General features: G+C 41.0%; 1 protein-coding gene across 2 annotated transcripts in view; it reads right to left on the bottom strand.

The window, feature by feature from the left end:
- Positions 1-1883: 1883 nt before the first annotated feature.
- Positions 1884-16702, bottom strand: part of LOC118943928 (protein eyes shut homolog) — a 28393-nt gene continuing 13574 nt past the window's right edge. The window contains exons 4-5 of one of the 2 annotated variants that reach the window (XM_036960955.1): positions 15925-16041; positions 1884-4461 (exon numbers count right to left, since the gene is read on the bottom strand). In XM_036960955.1, coding sequence (XP_036816850.1) covers positions 4262-4461; positions 15925-16041 — 317 coding nt within the window. In that variant the 3' untranslated portion in view covers positions 1884-4261. Of the gene's footprint in view, positions 4462-5715; positions 5854-15924; positions 16042-16702 lie in introns of those variants that run through there. The other variant, XM_036960956.1, reaches the window with a different exon arrangement.

Below are 16702 nucleotides of genomic sequence, written 5' to 3'. Positions count from 1 at the left end.
AAATGCCGCGGTGGTGACATTGGCTTCTCCACGTGGGATAAAATTAGACTGAACACACCGCTGGTTCAAGGTGAATACAATTTGATTCTATTCCCTGGCGTAGGCTTTTCATTTTTGTGTTCTTCAGTAGGCGCTAACTCATTTATCTTTCTCTGTGATTCTTCTTGTAGCATATTCCTCTATGCTAATTCCCCTGCGTATTCTAGTGCTCTTGTTCCCAGAGGCTTCCCATAGGATGTATCCCAAATGGCACCCTATTCAATATATAGTGCACTACCTATGGGCCCTGGTCAAAAGTAGTGCACTGCATTGGGAATAGGGTGCCATTTGGGACTTAACCATAGCCTGTGTGCAGGTATCAGTGGACATCAATCTTACAGTATATACATACAGCTTCTGGGCTTGTTTAGGCTTGCTACACTAGCCATTGGAAATTGAGTTTGCATAGCGGGTTGCCTTCCCAAGGCTGAAACAAGAGTCTTTGGAATTAATACAGTTTACGCAAGTCCGACGTCACGAAGGCTGGTCACCTTCACATTTATCTAGTAAGCACAATATAATTCACCTCGCTTCCTTTCACAGGCATAGTATTTATAATGATACCTCATCAACATAGCAGGTATAGTATAGGGTAGTATTTATAATGATACCTCATCAACATAGCAGGTATAGTATAGGGTAGTATTTATAATGATACCTCATCAACATAGCAGGTATAGTATAGGGTAGTATTTATAATGATACCTCATCAACATAGCAGGTATAGTATAGGGTAGTATTTATAATGATACCTCATCAACATAGCAGGTATAGTATAGGGTAGTATTTATAATGATACCTCATCAACATAGCAGGTATAGTATAGGGTAGTATTTATAATGATACCTCATCAACATAGCAGGTATAGTATAGGGTAGTATTTATAATGATACCTCATCAACATAGCAGGTATAGTATAGGGTAGTATTTATAATGATACCTCATCAACATAGCAGGTATAGTATAGGGTAGTATTTATAATGATACCTCATCAACATAGCAGGTATAGTATAGGGTAGTATTTATAATGATACCTCATCAACATAGCAGGTATAGTATAGGGTAATATTTATAATGATACCTCATCAACATAGCAGGTATAGTATAGGGTAGTATTTATAATGATACCTCATCAACATAGCAGGTATAGTATAGGGTAGTATTTATAATGATACCTCATCAACATAGCAGGTATAGTATAGGGTAGTATTTATAATGATACCTCATCAACATAGCAGGTATAGTATAGGGTAGTATTTATAATGATACCTCATCAACATAGCAGGTATAGTATAGGGTAGTATTTATAATGATACCTCATCAACATAGCAGATATTCATTTGGTAGTATTTATAATGATACCTCATCAACATAGCAGGTATAGTATAGGGTAGTATTTATAATGATACCTCATCAACATAGCAGGTATAGTATAGGGTAGTATTTATAATGATACCTCATCAACATAGCAGATATTCATTTGGTAGTATTTATAATGATACCTCATCAACATAGCAGGTATAGTATAGGGTAGTATTTATAATGATACCTCATCAACATAGCAGGTATAGTATAGGGTAGTATTTATAATGATACCTCATCAACATAGCAGGTATAGTATAGGGTAGTATTTATAATGATACCTCATCAACATAGCAGGTATAGTATAGGGTAGTATTTATAATGATACCTCATCAACATAGCAGGTATAGTATAGGGTAGTATTTATAATGATACCTCATCAACATAGCAGGTATAGTATAGGGTAGTATTTATAATGATACCTCATCAACATAGCAGGTATAGTATAGGGTAGTATTTATAATGATACCTCATCAACATAGCAGGTATAGTATAGGGTAGTATTTATAATGATACCTCATCAACATAGCAGGTATAGTATAGGGTAGTATCGTAATATTACCTCATCAACATAGCATCACGTCTCCGCTGGTACTTTTCTATTAGCAAGTGTGAGGAACGTCATTCACCTATTACCTTCAGCCTATGAGCATGGCACACTAGAGAAATTCCACCACGCTTGCTGAATGGGCGCACTCGTGCAATAATCACTTTCCGTTCCTCCAACCAATGGGAATGAATCTAGGAGAGTTTGTCAACTCAACCCTTGTGTCTTGCTTGTTGTTTTGCAGCAACAGTCTTCCAACGACCTTCCACCACCACCAGTCATCGGAAGCCCATTCTCCCAGCTGGGGTTTTTGATGCCAGCTGTCCAGCATAGAGCAACCGGTAATCAGCATTTGGCTCCGAGGAGCATTCCTCAGAGATGAGGCCTACCCCAAACTATTCAATAAAATTATATATTGCATTTAATCCATGTTGTCATTCAGTTAAGCCTGTATTCAATTAAACTTGTTTAAATGTGTCCCTTAAAAAATGGTTTTATACCCATCCCAATAGGTGCTCTTGTAGGAAGCAATCACTCCCCTATTGCTGACTACTAATTATCTATAACTGGCCTAATAACTCACTAACTAGTAATCACTCCCCTATTGCTGACTACTAATGATCTATAAATGGACTAATAACTCACTAACTAGCAAAGGATATGAACAAAATGTGCACGTGGCTAAATTCAGCTTTCGCTTTGATCCCAAAACAAGCACATCTACTCACGATCGTTAATGCTGTAAACACAGTCCAGTTCCATATATGGCAATGGTCTATTTGCATATAGACCTCCTGCATAACATCTGACTTGTTATGGCTCACTGGTCTGTGTAGAGTATGGTCTGAGTCCTGCATGTCAACGCACCGGTCTGTGTAGAGAACGGGCTGAGTCCTGCATGTCAACGCACTGGTCTGTGTAGAGAACAGGCTGAGTCCTGCATGTCAACGCACCGGTCTGTGTAGAGTACGGGCTGAGTCCTGCATGTCAACGCGCCGGTCTGTGTAGAGTATGGGCTGAGTCCTGCATGTCAACGCACCGGTCTGTGTAGAGTACGGGCTGAGTCCTGCATGTCAATGCAATAGAATCCTACTCTGATATGTTCTGCCTGCAAGAAAGTGTCTTGCATAGTTAGTTTTGTTGTTTTGGTATGTTGCATTGAAAGTGGCTAATATTGCGTTGATTTGATTACAATTCCCACAGTAAAAGGAAAGGTTGATAGTGTTAACAGGGAAAACTCTAGAACAGTAGTCACCAACCTTTTCTGAGTCAAGATCACTTTCTGAGTCAAAATGCAAGCCGAGATCTACAGCTCAGATGTTTTGTATTAAAATGGCTTTAAAAAAACGTACGCCTTTGCAACATTAACCAATTACAAACAGTACTGTAGCAATGAGGTTTGTGCAGTAGGCTACAGGCCCAAACCATTATAATGACATATTGGCTTTGATGGAATTGCCCTGCCAATGCATTGCTGTTCAGGCCATCTTTTTAAATTATATTAAAACATTTGAGGTAGGTTACATGATCATACCAGTAATAAATCCGTTGTTGTATTACTTGAGTGAGCATACGTTTTTAAAAATTGCTTTTATTTTATTGGGCTGATGGTTCCTTCATCTGATGGTCAGTCTCAGGCGAAGGGTCCGCCTCAACATCCCTCCGCTCTCCCTTTCCTCCACGGACGCTGACCAAAAAGGGACACGGTTTCCAGCTGATGGTGAAACTCGAGTCGCACCGCATTATTTCTGCCTCATGCACAAATTCGTGTTGTTACTCCTATGAACATATCAATATTCCTTGATATTAAAAAGACCCAAGCTGCTTATAATAACAACACAAGCCTATAGATACACGTTCCTACTCATTCATTACTGCTGCAGTGCTGGTTGTAGCGCTGAGTGGAAATAAGAAGAATGCACATTTTATGGCTTATAAAAGTCTTGAATACAAAGTGTTGACAGGGCTGAGTAAGAAGTTAAACATGAACTCACTCATAAAAACAGCAGCTCTTTGCCAAAGACAAATAAAATTTAAAGAAAGATTGGCCAGTGGATCATGATCGACCAGCTGGTGACCACTACTCTAGAAGGCTGAGTGAAGTTCAATCTCATGCTTCTCTCCATGGGCTGATATTTCTTCTGAGCGGAAGTCTCGTGGCTACAGCGCACAGCTTAGAGGGAACATTGCTTGTGAACCTTACAAACCATGTAAAAAGTATAGACATTGTTGTACACGGAGTGTATAAAACATTAAGAACAGTTTCCTATTATATTTAGTTGTACCCCTGCCCCCTTTACCCTCAGAACGGCCTCAATTCGTTGGGCCATGGACTCTACAAGGAGTCGAAAGCGTTCCACAGGGATGCTGGGCCATGTTGACTCCAATGCTTCCAAATGATGTCACGTTGGCTGGGTTTCTTTTTGGTGGTGGACCATTCTTGACACACAGGAAACTTTTGATCGTGAAAAACCCAGCAGCATTGCAGTTCTTGACACAAACCGGCATGGCACCTGCAATCATACCCCGTTCAAAGGGAACTTTCATCTACACTGATCGAAGTGGATTTAACAGGTGACATCAATTAGGGATCATAGCTTTCACCTGGATTCACCTGGACAGTCTAAGTCAAGGAATAATAATAATAAACAAATGACGATGTGTTATGTAAGAGGATAATAATGAATATTGAATAATGTGCTCAGGAATGTTCACTTAATCTCTTGTCAATGTAACCTATATACAGTACAGTCTTAAATGTATCTAACAGGACTCAGATACACCCACAACTTAACAACGCAGTCCCCAACCAAATCACTCCCTCATAGATTCATCTACCCACTAAAACAATGGGTTAAGTGAATTGTGAAAACAAGCTGTATGATCCCAGATGGGATGTTGCCCTATAAGGCGGTAATACCTGGTGATAAATACCATAGAGGAACACTGCAGGAGAGCCGGAGAATCAAAAGAAAAATCTCATTTGAAACGTCCCGTGAGTTTGGGCCTGATTATTCTGTGAGTATAGGCTCTGGCCTGCGAGGGCAGACCGGCTCTGTTCTGCAGTAGGGGAGACAGGTGATTCCAGGTGATTAATGAGGGAACAGCCATGGGTTGCGTCCCAAATGGCACCCCATTCCCTATATAGTGGATTACTTTGTTACTTCGTAAATGAGACAGTATTAGACAGTGTTCCAGGTAGATAACATACAGTATTAGACTGTGTTCCAGGCAGATAAGATGGAGACAGTATTAGACCGTGTTCCAGGTAGATGAGATGCACAGTATTAGACTGTGTTCCAGGCAGATAAGATGGAGATAGTATTAGACCGTGTTCCAGGCAGATAAGATGGAGACAGTATTAGACCGTGTTCCAGGTAGATGGAGACAGTATTAGACTGTGTTCCAGGTAGATGGAGACAGTATTAGACTGTGTACCAGGTAGATGGAGACAGTATTAGACCGTGTTCCAGGCAGATAAGATGGATATAGCATTAGACCATGTTCCAGGTAGATGGAGACAGTATTAGACCGTGTTCCAGGCAGATGAGATGGATATAGTATTAGACCATGTTCCAGGTAGATGGAGACTGTATTGGACTGTGTTCCAGTATCCACACCTTTAAGTTTGTGTGCTAGTATAGACATTGGACTACATCCTGTGACAAACCTCTTCAAGGTTAGGAGAGTTTGTCACAAATTAAGCAGGAGACTGTCACCAAAATCACCCCAGAATGAGAGTTCCTTCGAACACCTGTGTGTCTGTTGCTCTGTCCTGGTCCTCCCAGACCGCAGGCGAGGTCAAGGATAGCAGGGTTCAGTACACGAATCGGGTTTTCGGTAGGTCCAGGTCCAAACGGCAACAGGTAAGTCCAAACAGTCCAGCTTATACACGGTAAATCCAGCTGAGATAATATATATACAGTGCCTTGCGAAAGTATTCGGCCCCCTTGAACTTTGCGACCTTTTGCCACATTTCAGGCTTCAAACATAAAGATATAAAACTGTATTTTTTTGTGAAGAATCAACAACAAGTGGGACACAATCATGAAGTGGAACGACATTTATTGGATATTTCAAACTTTTTTAACAAATCAAAAACTGAAAAATTGGGCGTGCAAAATTATTCAGCCCCTTTACTTTCAGTGCAGCAAACTCTCTCCAGAAGTTCAGTGAGGATCTCTGAATGATCCAATGTTGACCTAAATGACTAATGATGATAAATACAATCCACCTGTGTGTAATCAAGTCTCCGTATAAATGCACCTGCACTGTGATAGTCTCAGAGGTCCGTTAAAAGCGCAGAGAGCATCATGAAGAACAAGGAACACACCAGGCAGGTCCGAGATACTGTTGTGAAGAAGTTTAAAGCCGGATTTGGATACAAAAAGATTTCCCAAGCTTTAAACATCCCAAGGAGCACTGTGCAAGCGATAATATTGAAATGGAAGGAGTATCAGACCACTGCAAATCTACCAAGACCTGGCCGTCCCTCTAAACTTTCAGCTCATACAAGGAGAAGACTGATCAGAGATGCAGCCAAGAGGCCCATGATCACTCTGGATGAACTGCAGAGATCTACAGCTAAGGTGGGAGACTGTCCATAGGACAACAATCGTCTATTGCACAAATCTGGTCTTTTTGGAAGAGTGGCAAGAAGAAAGCCATTTCTTAAAGATATCCCTAAAAAGTGTCGTTTAAAGTTTGCCACAAGCCACCTGGGAGACACACCAAACATGTGGAAGAAGGTGCTCTGGTCAGATGAAACCAAAATTGAACTTTTTGGCAACAATGCAAAATGTTATGTTTGGCGTAAAAGCAACACAGCTCATCACCCTGAACACACCATACCCACTGTCAAACATGGTGGTGGCAGCATCATGGTTTGGGCCTGCTTTTCTTCAGCAGGGACAGGGAAGATGGTTAAAATTGATGGGAAGATGGATGGAGCCAAATACAGGACCATTCTGGAAGAAAACCTGATGGAGTCTGCAAAAGACCTGAGACTGGGACGGAGATTTGTCTTCCAACAAGACAATGATCCAAAACATAAAGCAAAATCTACAATGGAATGGTTCAAAAATAAACATATCCAGGTGTTAGAATGGCCAATTCAAAGTCCAGACCTGAATCCAATCGAGAATCTGTGGAAAGAACTGAAAACTGCTGTTCACAAATGCTCTCCATCCAACCTCACTGAGCTCGAGCTGTTTTGCAAGGAGGAATGGGAAAAAATGTCAGTCTCTCGATGTGCAAAACTGATAGAGACATACCCCAAGCGACTTACAGCTGTAATCGCAGCAAAAGGTGGCGCTACAAAGTATTAACTTCAGGGGGCTGAATAATTTTGCACGCCCAATTTTTCAGTTTTTGATTTGTTAAAAAAGTTTGAAATATCCAATAAATGTCGTTCCACTTCATGATTGTGTCCCACTTGTTGTTGATTCTTCACAAAAAAATACAGTTTTATATCTTTATGTTTGAAGCCTGAAATGTGGCAAAAGGTCGCAAAGTTCAAGGGGGCCGAATACTTTCGCAAGGCACTGTATATATATATTTATATAAATAAGTCAGAAGTTTACATACACCTTAGCCAAATACATTTAAACTCAGTTTTTCACAATTCCTGACATTTAATCCTTGTAACAATTCCATGTCTAAGGTCTGTTTGGATCACCACTTCATTTTAAGAATGTGAAATGTCAGGATAATAGTAGAGAGAATGATTTATTTCAGCTTTTATTTCTTTCATCACATTCCCAGTGGGTCAGAAGTTTACATACACTCAATTAGTATTTGGTAGCGTTGCCTTTAAAATATTTAACTTGGGTCAAACGTTTCGGGTAGCCTTCCACAAGCTTCCCACAATAGGTTGGGTGAATTTTGGCCTACTCCCCCTGACAGAGCTGGTGCAACTGAGTAAGGTTTGTAGGCCTCTATGCTCGCACACGCTTTTTCCACGTGCTTTTCAGTTCAGTTTCAGATCTTCTATGGGATTGAGGTCAGGGCTTTGTGATGGCCACTCCAATACCTTGACTTTGTTGTCCTTAAGCCATTTTGCCACAACTTTGAAAGTATGCTTGGGGTCATTGTCCATTTGGAAGACCCATTTGTGACCAAGCTTTAACTTCCAGACTGATGTCGTGAGATGTTGCTTCACTATATCCACATAATTTTCCTGCCTCATGATGCCATCTATTTTGTGAAGTGCACCAGTCACTCCTGCAGAAAAGCACCCCACAACATGATGCTGCCACCCCCATGCTTCACGGTTGGGATGGTGTTTTTAGCTTGCAAGCCTCCCACTTTTGCCTCCAAACATAATGATGGTCATTATGGCCAAACAGTTCTATTTTTGTTTCATTAGACTACGATCTTTGTCCCCATGTGCAGTTGCAAACCGTAGTCTGGCTTTTTTTATGGCGGTTTTGGAGCAGTGGCTTCTTCCTTGTTGAGCGGCCTTTCAGGTTATGACCACATAGGACTCGTTTTGCTGTGGATATAGATACTTTTGTAGCGGTTTCCTCCAGCATCTTCTCAAGGTCCTTTGCTGTTGTTCTGGGATTGATTTGCACTTCTCGCAGCAAAGTATGTTAATCTCTAGGATACAGAAAGCATCTCCTTCCTGAGCGGTATGAAGGCTACGTGGTCCCATGGGGTTTATAATTGCTTACTATTGTTTGTATAGATGAACGTGGTACCTTCAGGCATTTGGAAATTGCTCCCAAGGATGAACCAGACTTGTGGAGGTCTACCATCACTTTTCTGAGGTCTTGGCTGATTTCTTTTGATTTTCCCATGATGTCAAGCAAAGAGGCACTGAGTTTGAAGGTAGGCCTTGAAATACATCCACAGGTACACCTCCAATTGTCTCAAATTGTCAATTAGCCTATCAGAATCTTCTAAAGCCATGACATCATTTTCTGGAATTTTCCAAGCAGTTTAAAGGCACAGTCAACTCAGTGTATGTACACTTCTGACCCACTGGAATTGTGATACAGTGAATTATAACTGAAATAATCTGTCTGTAAACAATTGTTGGAAAAATTACTTGTGTCATGCATAAAGTAGATGTCCTAGCTGACGTGCCAAAACTATAGTTTGTTAACAAGAAATTTGTGGAGTGGTTGAAAAATTAGTTTTAATGGACTCCAACCTAAGTGTATGTAAACTTCCGACTTCAACTGTGTGTGTATATCTATCTATCTATCTATCTATCTATCTATCTATCTATCTATCTATCTATCTATCTATCTATCTATCTATCTATCTATCTATCTATCTATCTATCTATCTATCTATCTATCTATCTATCTATATATATATATATATATATATATATATATATATATATATATATATATATATATATATATATATATATATATATATATATATATATATATATATATATATATCTAACTTCTCCTATTCTCTCCCGTATTTCATATGGTCCTTTCCATATGGCTAGTAGTTTATAGTGGGGCCCAGCACTAACATCTTACCTCCTGGTTGATATTCCTTCAGGGTAGCCTGCCGGTTATACATGTGCCGCTAGTGCTCTTGTGCTTGCCTCATGTGATCTCTGACGATGGGCATGACTGTGGCTATCCTGTCTTGCATTGCCGTGACGTGTTCTATAACACTAGTATATGGGGTGGATTGATGCTCCCAGGTTTCCCAGGCGATGTCTAAAATTCCCCGGGTGCGCCTCCCATATACCAGCTCAAAGGGGGAAAACCCCAGCGAGGCTTGGGGAATCTCTCTAATGGCAAACATCAGATATGGCAACAGGCAATATTTTCGGAAGCCATTGTCCGAAGGGAATGGCTTCTGGGTAGTGAGTGGCATAATCTCGGATGACCCGAATGTATTGGTGCCCTCTGGCGGATTTGGGTAGCGGGCCCTCTATATCTATCCTCTCAAACAGCATTTCGATTATGGGGAGTGGCACGAACGGGCTTCTAACAGCTGGTCGGGAAGCTGTTAACTGGCACTCTCCACAATGCCGAGCCACTTCAGCCTGAATTCCTGGCCAGTAAAACCTCCTTACAATCCTGTCTCGGGTTTTATCGATACCAAGGTGTCCACCCAGAATGTGCCCATGAGCTAGGTCCAGTACTGTCCTCCGGTACCGGGTGGGGATCAACAACTGTTCCACCACATCAACCCCTCTGTACACCAAATCCTTTTCATGATGAAGTGAAAACTATTAGGCATCGTCCCATCATTTATTGGGGTACCATCTACGACCTGCACATCTGCTCTGGCTTGCTGCAGGGTTGGATCCTAGTTTTGGGCCGTCCCGAAATTAGTCAGGGACCCTAACAGGTCTGTTGGTTCTAGATAGTCGTCCTCTGGATCTAGATCGACCCCGGCCCCACTAGAACCAGGCTGCTCATTATGGATGAGGTCTGCCACTTCTTCCTCATCCTCCCCTACTAGCACCTGTGAGGTTGGCCCCTGGGAGTCCTTCTCTTTTCTTGGCTTTGGTTGAAGGCCACATGCCATTTCCTGCTTGTTGGTGTTCATTCTGGTTGAATAAAGACATTTAACCAGAATTTAGGCCATCACATCAAAAAATGAGGAACCAGTATCTCCACAGTTAGTTGAGGGGAGAGTAGGCTCCTAAAGCCCAGACTCGGAGGCTCTGTTAGAAGCGGTCACTACAATGTAACCAGTGATGTAGTGGTAAAAGAAAATAGGTGGGTAAACTCTGATTGTCGTTCCCTGTGGAAAAAGTAACACTTTCTATACAGTACAAGTCAAAAGTTGACACACCTACTCATTCAAGGGTTTTTCTTTATTTTTTACTATATTCTACATTTAGAATAATAGTGAAGACATCAAAACTATGAAATAACACATGGAATCATGTAGTAACCAAAAACAAGTGTTAAACAAATGTATTTTATATTAGAGATTCCTCAAAGTAGCCACCCTTTGCCTTGATGACATCTTTGCACACTCTTGGCATTCTCTCAACCAACTTCATGAGGAATGCTTTTCCAACAGTCTTGAAGTAGTTCCCACATATGCTGAGCACTTGTTGGCTTCTTTTCCTTCACTCTGCGGTTGAACTCATCTCAAACCATCTCAATTGGTTTGAGGTCAGGTGATTGTGGAGGCCAGGTCATCTGATGCAGTACTCCATAACTCTCATTCTTGGTCAAATAGAGCATACACAGCCTGGAGGTGTGTTGAATTATTGTCCTGTTGAAAAACATATGATACTCCCACTAAGCCCAAACCAGATGGGATGGTGTATCGCTGCAGAATGCTGTGTTAGCCATGCTGGTTAAGTGTGCCTTGAATTCTAAATAAATCACAGACAGTGTCTCACAAAGATACAGCGGTTGGAACCAAAAATCTCAAATTTAGACTCATCAGACCTTTGCTCATGTTTCTTGGCCCAATCAAGTCTCTTCTTCTTATTGGTGTCCTTTAGTAGTGGTTTCTTTGCAGCAATTCGACCACGAAGGCCTGATTTACACAGTCTCCTCTGAACAGTTGATGTTGAGATGTGTCTGTTACTTGAACTCCGTGAAGCATTTATTTGGGCTGCAATTTTTGAGGCTGGTAACTCGAATGAACTTATCCTCTGTAGCAGAGGTAACTCTGGGTCTTCCTTTCCTGTGGCGGTCCTCATGCGAGCCAGTTTCATCATAGCGTTTTCTTGGTTTTTGTGACAGCACTTAAAGAAACTTGAAAAGTTATTGAAATGTTCCAGATTGACCGACCTTCATGTCTTAAAGTAAAGATGGACTGTTGTTTCTCTTTGCTTATTTGAGCTGTTCTTGCCATAATATGGACTTGGTCTTTTACCAAATAGGACTGTCTTCTCTATACCACCCTTACCTTCTCACAATACAACTGGTTGGCTCAAACGTAATAAGGAAAAAAAATCCACAAATTAACTTTTAACAAGGCACACTTGTTAACTGAAATGCATTCCAGGTGACTACCTCATGAAGCTGGTTGAGAGAATACCAAAAGTGTTCAAAGCTGCCAACCAAGCAAAGGGTGGCTACTTTGAAGAATCTCAAATACAAAATATACACTAACGTTCAAAAGTTTGGGGTCACTTAGAAATGTCCTTGTTTTCCATGAAAACATACATGAAATGAGTTGCAAAATGAATAGGAAATATAGTCAAGATGTTGACAAGGTTATAAATAATGATTTTTAATTGAAATAATAATTGTGTCCTTCAAACTTGGCTTTTGTCAAAGAATCTTCCATTTAAAGCAATTACAGTTTTGCAGACCTTTGGCATTCAAGTTGTCAATTTGTTGAGGTAATCTGAAGAGATTTCACCCCATGCTCCCTGAAGCACCTCCCACAAGTTGGATTGGCTTGATGGGCACTTCTTACGTACCATACGGTCAAGCTGTTCCCACAACAGCTCAAAAGGGTTGAGTTTCAGTGACTGTGCAGGCCACTCCATTATAGACATAAAACCAGCTGACTGCCTCTTCCCTAAATAGTTATTGCATAGCTTGGAGCTGTGCTTTGGGTCATTGTCCTGTTGTAGGAGGAAATTGGCTACAATTAAGCGCTGCCCACAGGGTATGGCATGGCTTTGCAAAATGGAGTGATAGCCTTCCTTCTTCAAGATCCCTTTTACCCTGTACAAATCTCCCACTTTACCACCAAAGCACCCGCAGACCAACACATTGCCTCCACCATGCTTGACAGATGGCGTCAAGCACTCCTCCAACATATTTACATTTTTTCATTCTCATGAATGTTCTTCTCTGTGATCCGAACATCTCAAACTTACATTCGTCTATCCATAACACTTTTTTCCAATATTCCTCTGTCCAGTGTCCGTGTTGGTTCTTTTTCCATCTTAATATTTTATTTCTATTGGCTAGTCTGAGATATGGCTTTTTCTTCGCAACTTTGCCTAGTTGGCCAGCATCCTGGAGTCGCCTCTTCACTGTTGACGTTGAGACTGGTGTTTTGTGGGTACTATTTAATGAAGCTGCCAGTTGAGGACTTGTGAGGTGCCTGTTTCTCAAACTACATACTTGTCCTCTTGCTCAGTTGTGCACTCTCATTCATCTTCCCATTCTGGTTAGAGCCAGTTTGTGCTGTTCTGTGAAGAGTGTAGTACACAGCGTTATACGAGATCTTCAGTTTCTTGGCAATTTCTCACATGGAAAAGCCTTAATTTATCAGAACAAGAATAGACTGACGAGTTTCAGAAGAAAGTTATTTGTTTCTGGCCATTTTGAGCTTGTAATCAAACCCACAAATGCTGAAGCTCCAGATACTGAACTAGTCTAAAGGCCAGTTTTATTGCTCATTTAATCAGCACACAGTTTTCAGCTGTGCTAATATAATTGCAAAAGGGTTTTCTAATGATCAATTAGCCTTTTAAAAGGATAAACTTGGATTAGCTAACACAACGTACCATTGAACACAGGAGTGATGGTTGCTGATAATGGGCCTCTGTGCGCCTATGTAGATATTCCATTAAAATTCAGCCGGGCCTCCCGGGTGGCGCAGTAGTCTAAGGCACTGCATCGCAGTGCTAGCTGTGCCACCAGAGACTCTGGGTTTGAGCCCAGGCTCTGTCGCAACCGGCCGCGTCCAGGAGGTCCATGGGGCGGCGCACAATTGGCCCAGCGTCATCCGGGATAGGGAGGGCTTGGCCAGCAGGGATATCCTTGTCTTGCCGCGCACTAGCGACTCCTGTGGTGGGCTGGGCACAGTGCATGCTGACCAGGTCGCTAGTTGTACGGTATTTCCTCCGATACATTGGTGCGGCTGGCTTCCGGGTTGGATGTGCATTGTGTCAAGAAGCAGTGCGGCTTGGTTGGCTTGTGTTTCGGAGGACGCATGGCTCTCGACCTTCGCCTCTCACAAGTTCGAACGGGAGTTGCAGCGATGAGTCAAGACTGTAACCACTACCAATTGGATACCACGAAATTGGGGGGGGAAATTAAATGAAAAAGTCAGCAGTTTCCAGCTACAATAGTCATTTACAACATTACCAATGTCAACACTTTATTTCTGATCAATTTTATGTTATTTTAAAATGGTCAACATTTTTTTTTTTTAAATCAAAAACAAGGGCATTTCTAATGGACCCCAAACTCTTGAATGGTAGTGTATTTTGATTTGTTTAACACTTTTTTGGGGTTACTACATGATTCCATATGTGTTACTTCATAGTTTTGATGTCTTCACTATTATTCTACTATGTAGAAAATAGTAAAAATAAAGAAAAACCCTGGAATGAGTAGGTGTGTCCAAACCTTTGACTGGTACTGTACTTTAAAAACTGTTTTTTACGCTCCACTACATCACTGAATGTAATTGAATAGTGATGACAACGGATGTACTTGCATATTAATAGTCTACGCACTGTAAGGGGCATTCCAAGTAGTGTCAATGCATTGCTTCATTTAGGTGTGCTATCTTAATTTGATCACTCTGTGGTCACAGATAATGTTCCTGTCCAGCAGGAAATGCAAACGTGTGTATTCCAGGCTTCTGAAGTTTGTAATTTCAACTTTAAAAGGTCAGACTTGATTTGCCCTAACGAACTATGGATCAACCTCTACAAAATTGTGCATTCATTATAATCCACATAATAATTAATGTTCTGTTGCTGCAGGATTATTTTCTTGATGTGAGACCAGTCAAATGAAGATAGGACACCTGTACTATGTGGTCTACAGACCAGAGTCCAGTAGTAATCTAAACCTGGCCGTGAGGAGCCCACTGCGGACTAACTTCATGATTAGAGCGAGACCATCCCCATCCCATGGCATCTGAACATCAGTTTTACTTCCATAGATCAGTCTGAAACTACAGGTTTGACTGACTTCTAGAACACTGTAGATCTCTGCATAATGCTCCAACCAGGGACACAATTATTGTACAACTCTGCAGAAATGAAAGACATCTCACTGTCTGGTACTGTTCCTCACCATTCTCCCCTATGACATTCAGAATAGTTATCCACTACTGTATTTCTCTGAGCTGTTATTTCAACAAATCAAAACCACAGTATGTTTCTATAACTGGCTTAGTGAGATAGCTATATAAATAATGAAAGTGTAACCTTGAGAATACAAGCACCCAAATAATCAGCCTTAAAGCCTCTGCAGCGAGGACTGCAGCCCAGCACAGCTCAGAGGGAAGGTATACAGGTATGAGATTTCCCGAGTGTTGCCTGGACAAATTGCACGCGAAAACAAAAACAATGAATCAAGTTAGAAGGCCACCTGGAGTTTGTTTCAGCAGAGAGTCCATCATAAGGCCCCTGCTTTAGCTAGGTTGCGTTACAAATGGCACCCTATTCCCTATTCAAGGGAACCACTTGTCAAAAGTAGTGCACTATAAAGGGAATAGGGTGCCATTTGGGACGCATGCCTAGAGACCATTATCCAGGCCAAGAACTAGGAAGCACTGGTTGGTGCAACTTTTTGTAATCCATTTGTGAGAGACCCCCATTAACATAACTGTACTGTTACTGGAGAAAATGAGGCTCATTATGAGGCTCACGATCTACCTAAAGGGTGAGGTAGCAGCCGTGTGTCGTGAACAAATGGCACCCTATTCCCTATGAAGTGCACTACTTTCACCAGGACCCATGGCCCATAGATGCAATCAGTGTGTCATAAACAAGAGTTCATGTCATTGTTGACCTTGCCAGATCAATAAATTACATTTATTTATAGAGCCCTTTTAACATCAGCCGATGTCACAAAATGCTATATAGAAACCCAGCCTAAAACCCCAAACAGCAAGTAATACAGATGTAGAAGCAGGCTGTTTTAAACAAGACTACATGTCATTGTTGCTCTTACCAGATGCAGGCTGTTCTAAACAAGAATACATGTCATTGTTGCCCTTCCCTAAGGCAGGCTACCCCCTGTACGTTCGTGATTGATTCTAAATCCAACACTGTAGCAGGGATTGTAACCCATGCAGAACAGAATAATACTGTGGTTCCTTACCTGGGTGTCCTGTGTAACACACACATTTGAAGGAGAAAGGTGAAACTTGGAGACACGTTCCATTACGACAAAATCTTTCGCAGTTCTCTCGTCCAATCACATCAGAGCAGTTAGCCCCTGAGGGAAAAGATAAAGCATGAATTATGAATAATTTAAAATTAACAAAATGGTTTAGATAAGTATCTAGATTCTACATTCGTATAGATTGGATCTATAGTATTTTATTCGTATAGATTGGATCTGTAGTATTTTATTCGTATAGATTCAATCTATTGTTTTTTATTTGATTTGAAGAAACGTAGGGTCAACAATTACCTACAGTAATTAACTATGCAGATTCTGGAAATTAAATTAAACTGAAAGACATCATTGCAGCTTGAAAGTCTACATCGAAACTCTCACTTACGGTGGCCCCATTGCACAAAGTTAGTTAGTTACTGCATAATGCATTTCTAATGATAACCGTGTTCATTTCATGATTCAGATGACTTGTGATGTCAAAAACATGACAAGTTAGCTCCTAAGTCTTCAGAGCCAATGTTTAAACAACGTTTGAGAGCCATCGTTTATTGACAAAGACATGGTGAGAGAAGGAATCAAATCTAAATGAAAATGGTAGAGAGGAGGTAAAGTAATTAAGAATGCATTCAGGTGGTACAAAAACCCATTCCAGAAATAATTATGGTGATTAACGCAAAATAAAGTCCTGGAAGAAAATATTGTTCACATAAATAGCCCATAGGGTATCTGTGTCTACATACCAAATAGCACCCTTTTC

This window comes from Oncorhynchus mykiss, chromosome 23 (genome assembly GCF_013265735.2).
Source record: "Oncorhynchus mykiss isolate Arlee chromosome 23, USDA_OmykA_1.1, whole genome shotgun sequence".
NCBI classification, from domain to species: domain Eukaryota; kingdom Metazoa; phylum Chordata; class Actinopteri; order Salmoniformes; family Salmonidae; genus Oncorhynchus; species Oncorhynchus mykiss.
This window is presented reverse-complemented; position numbering and strand designations above follow the sequence as displayed.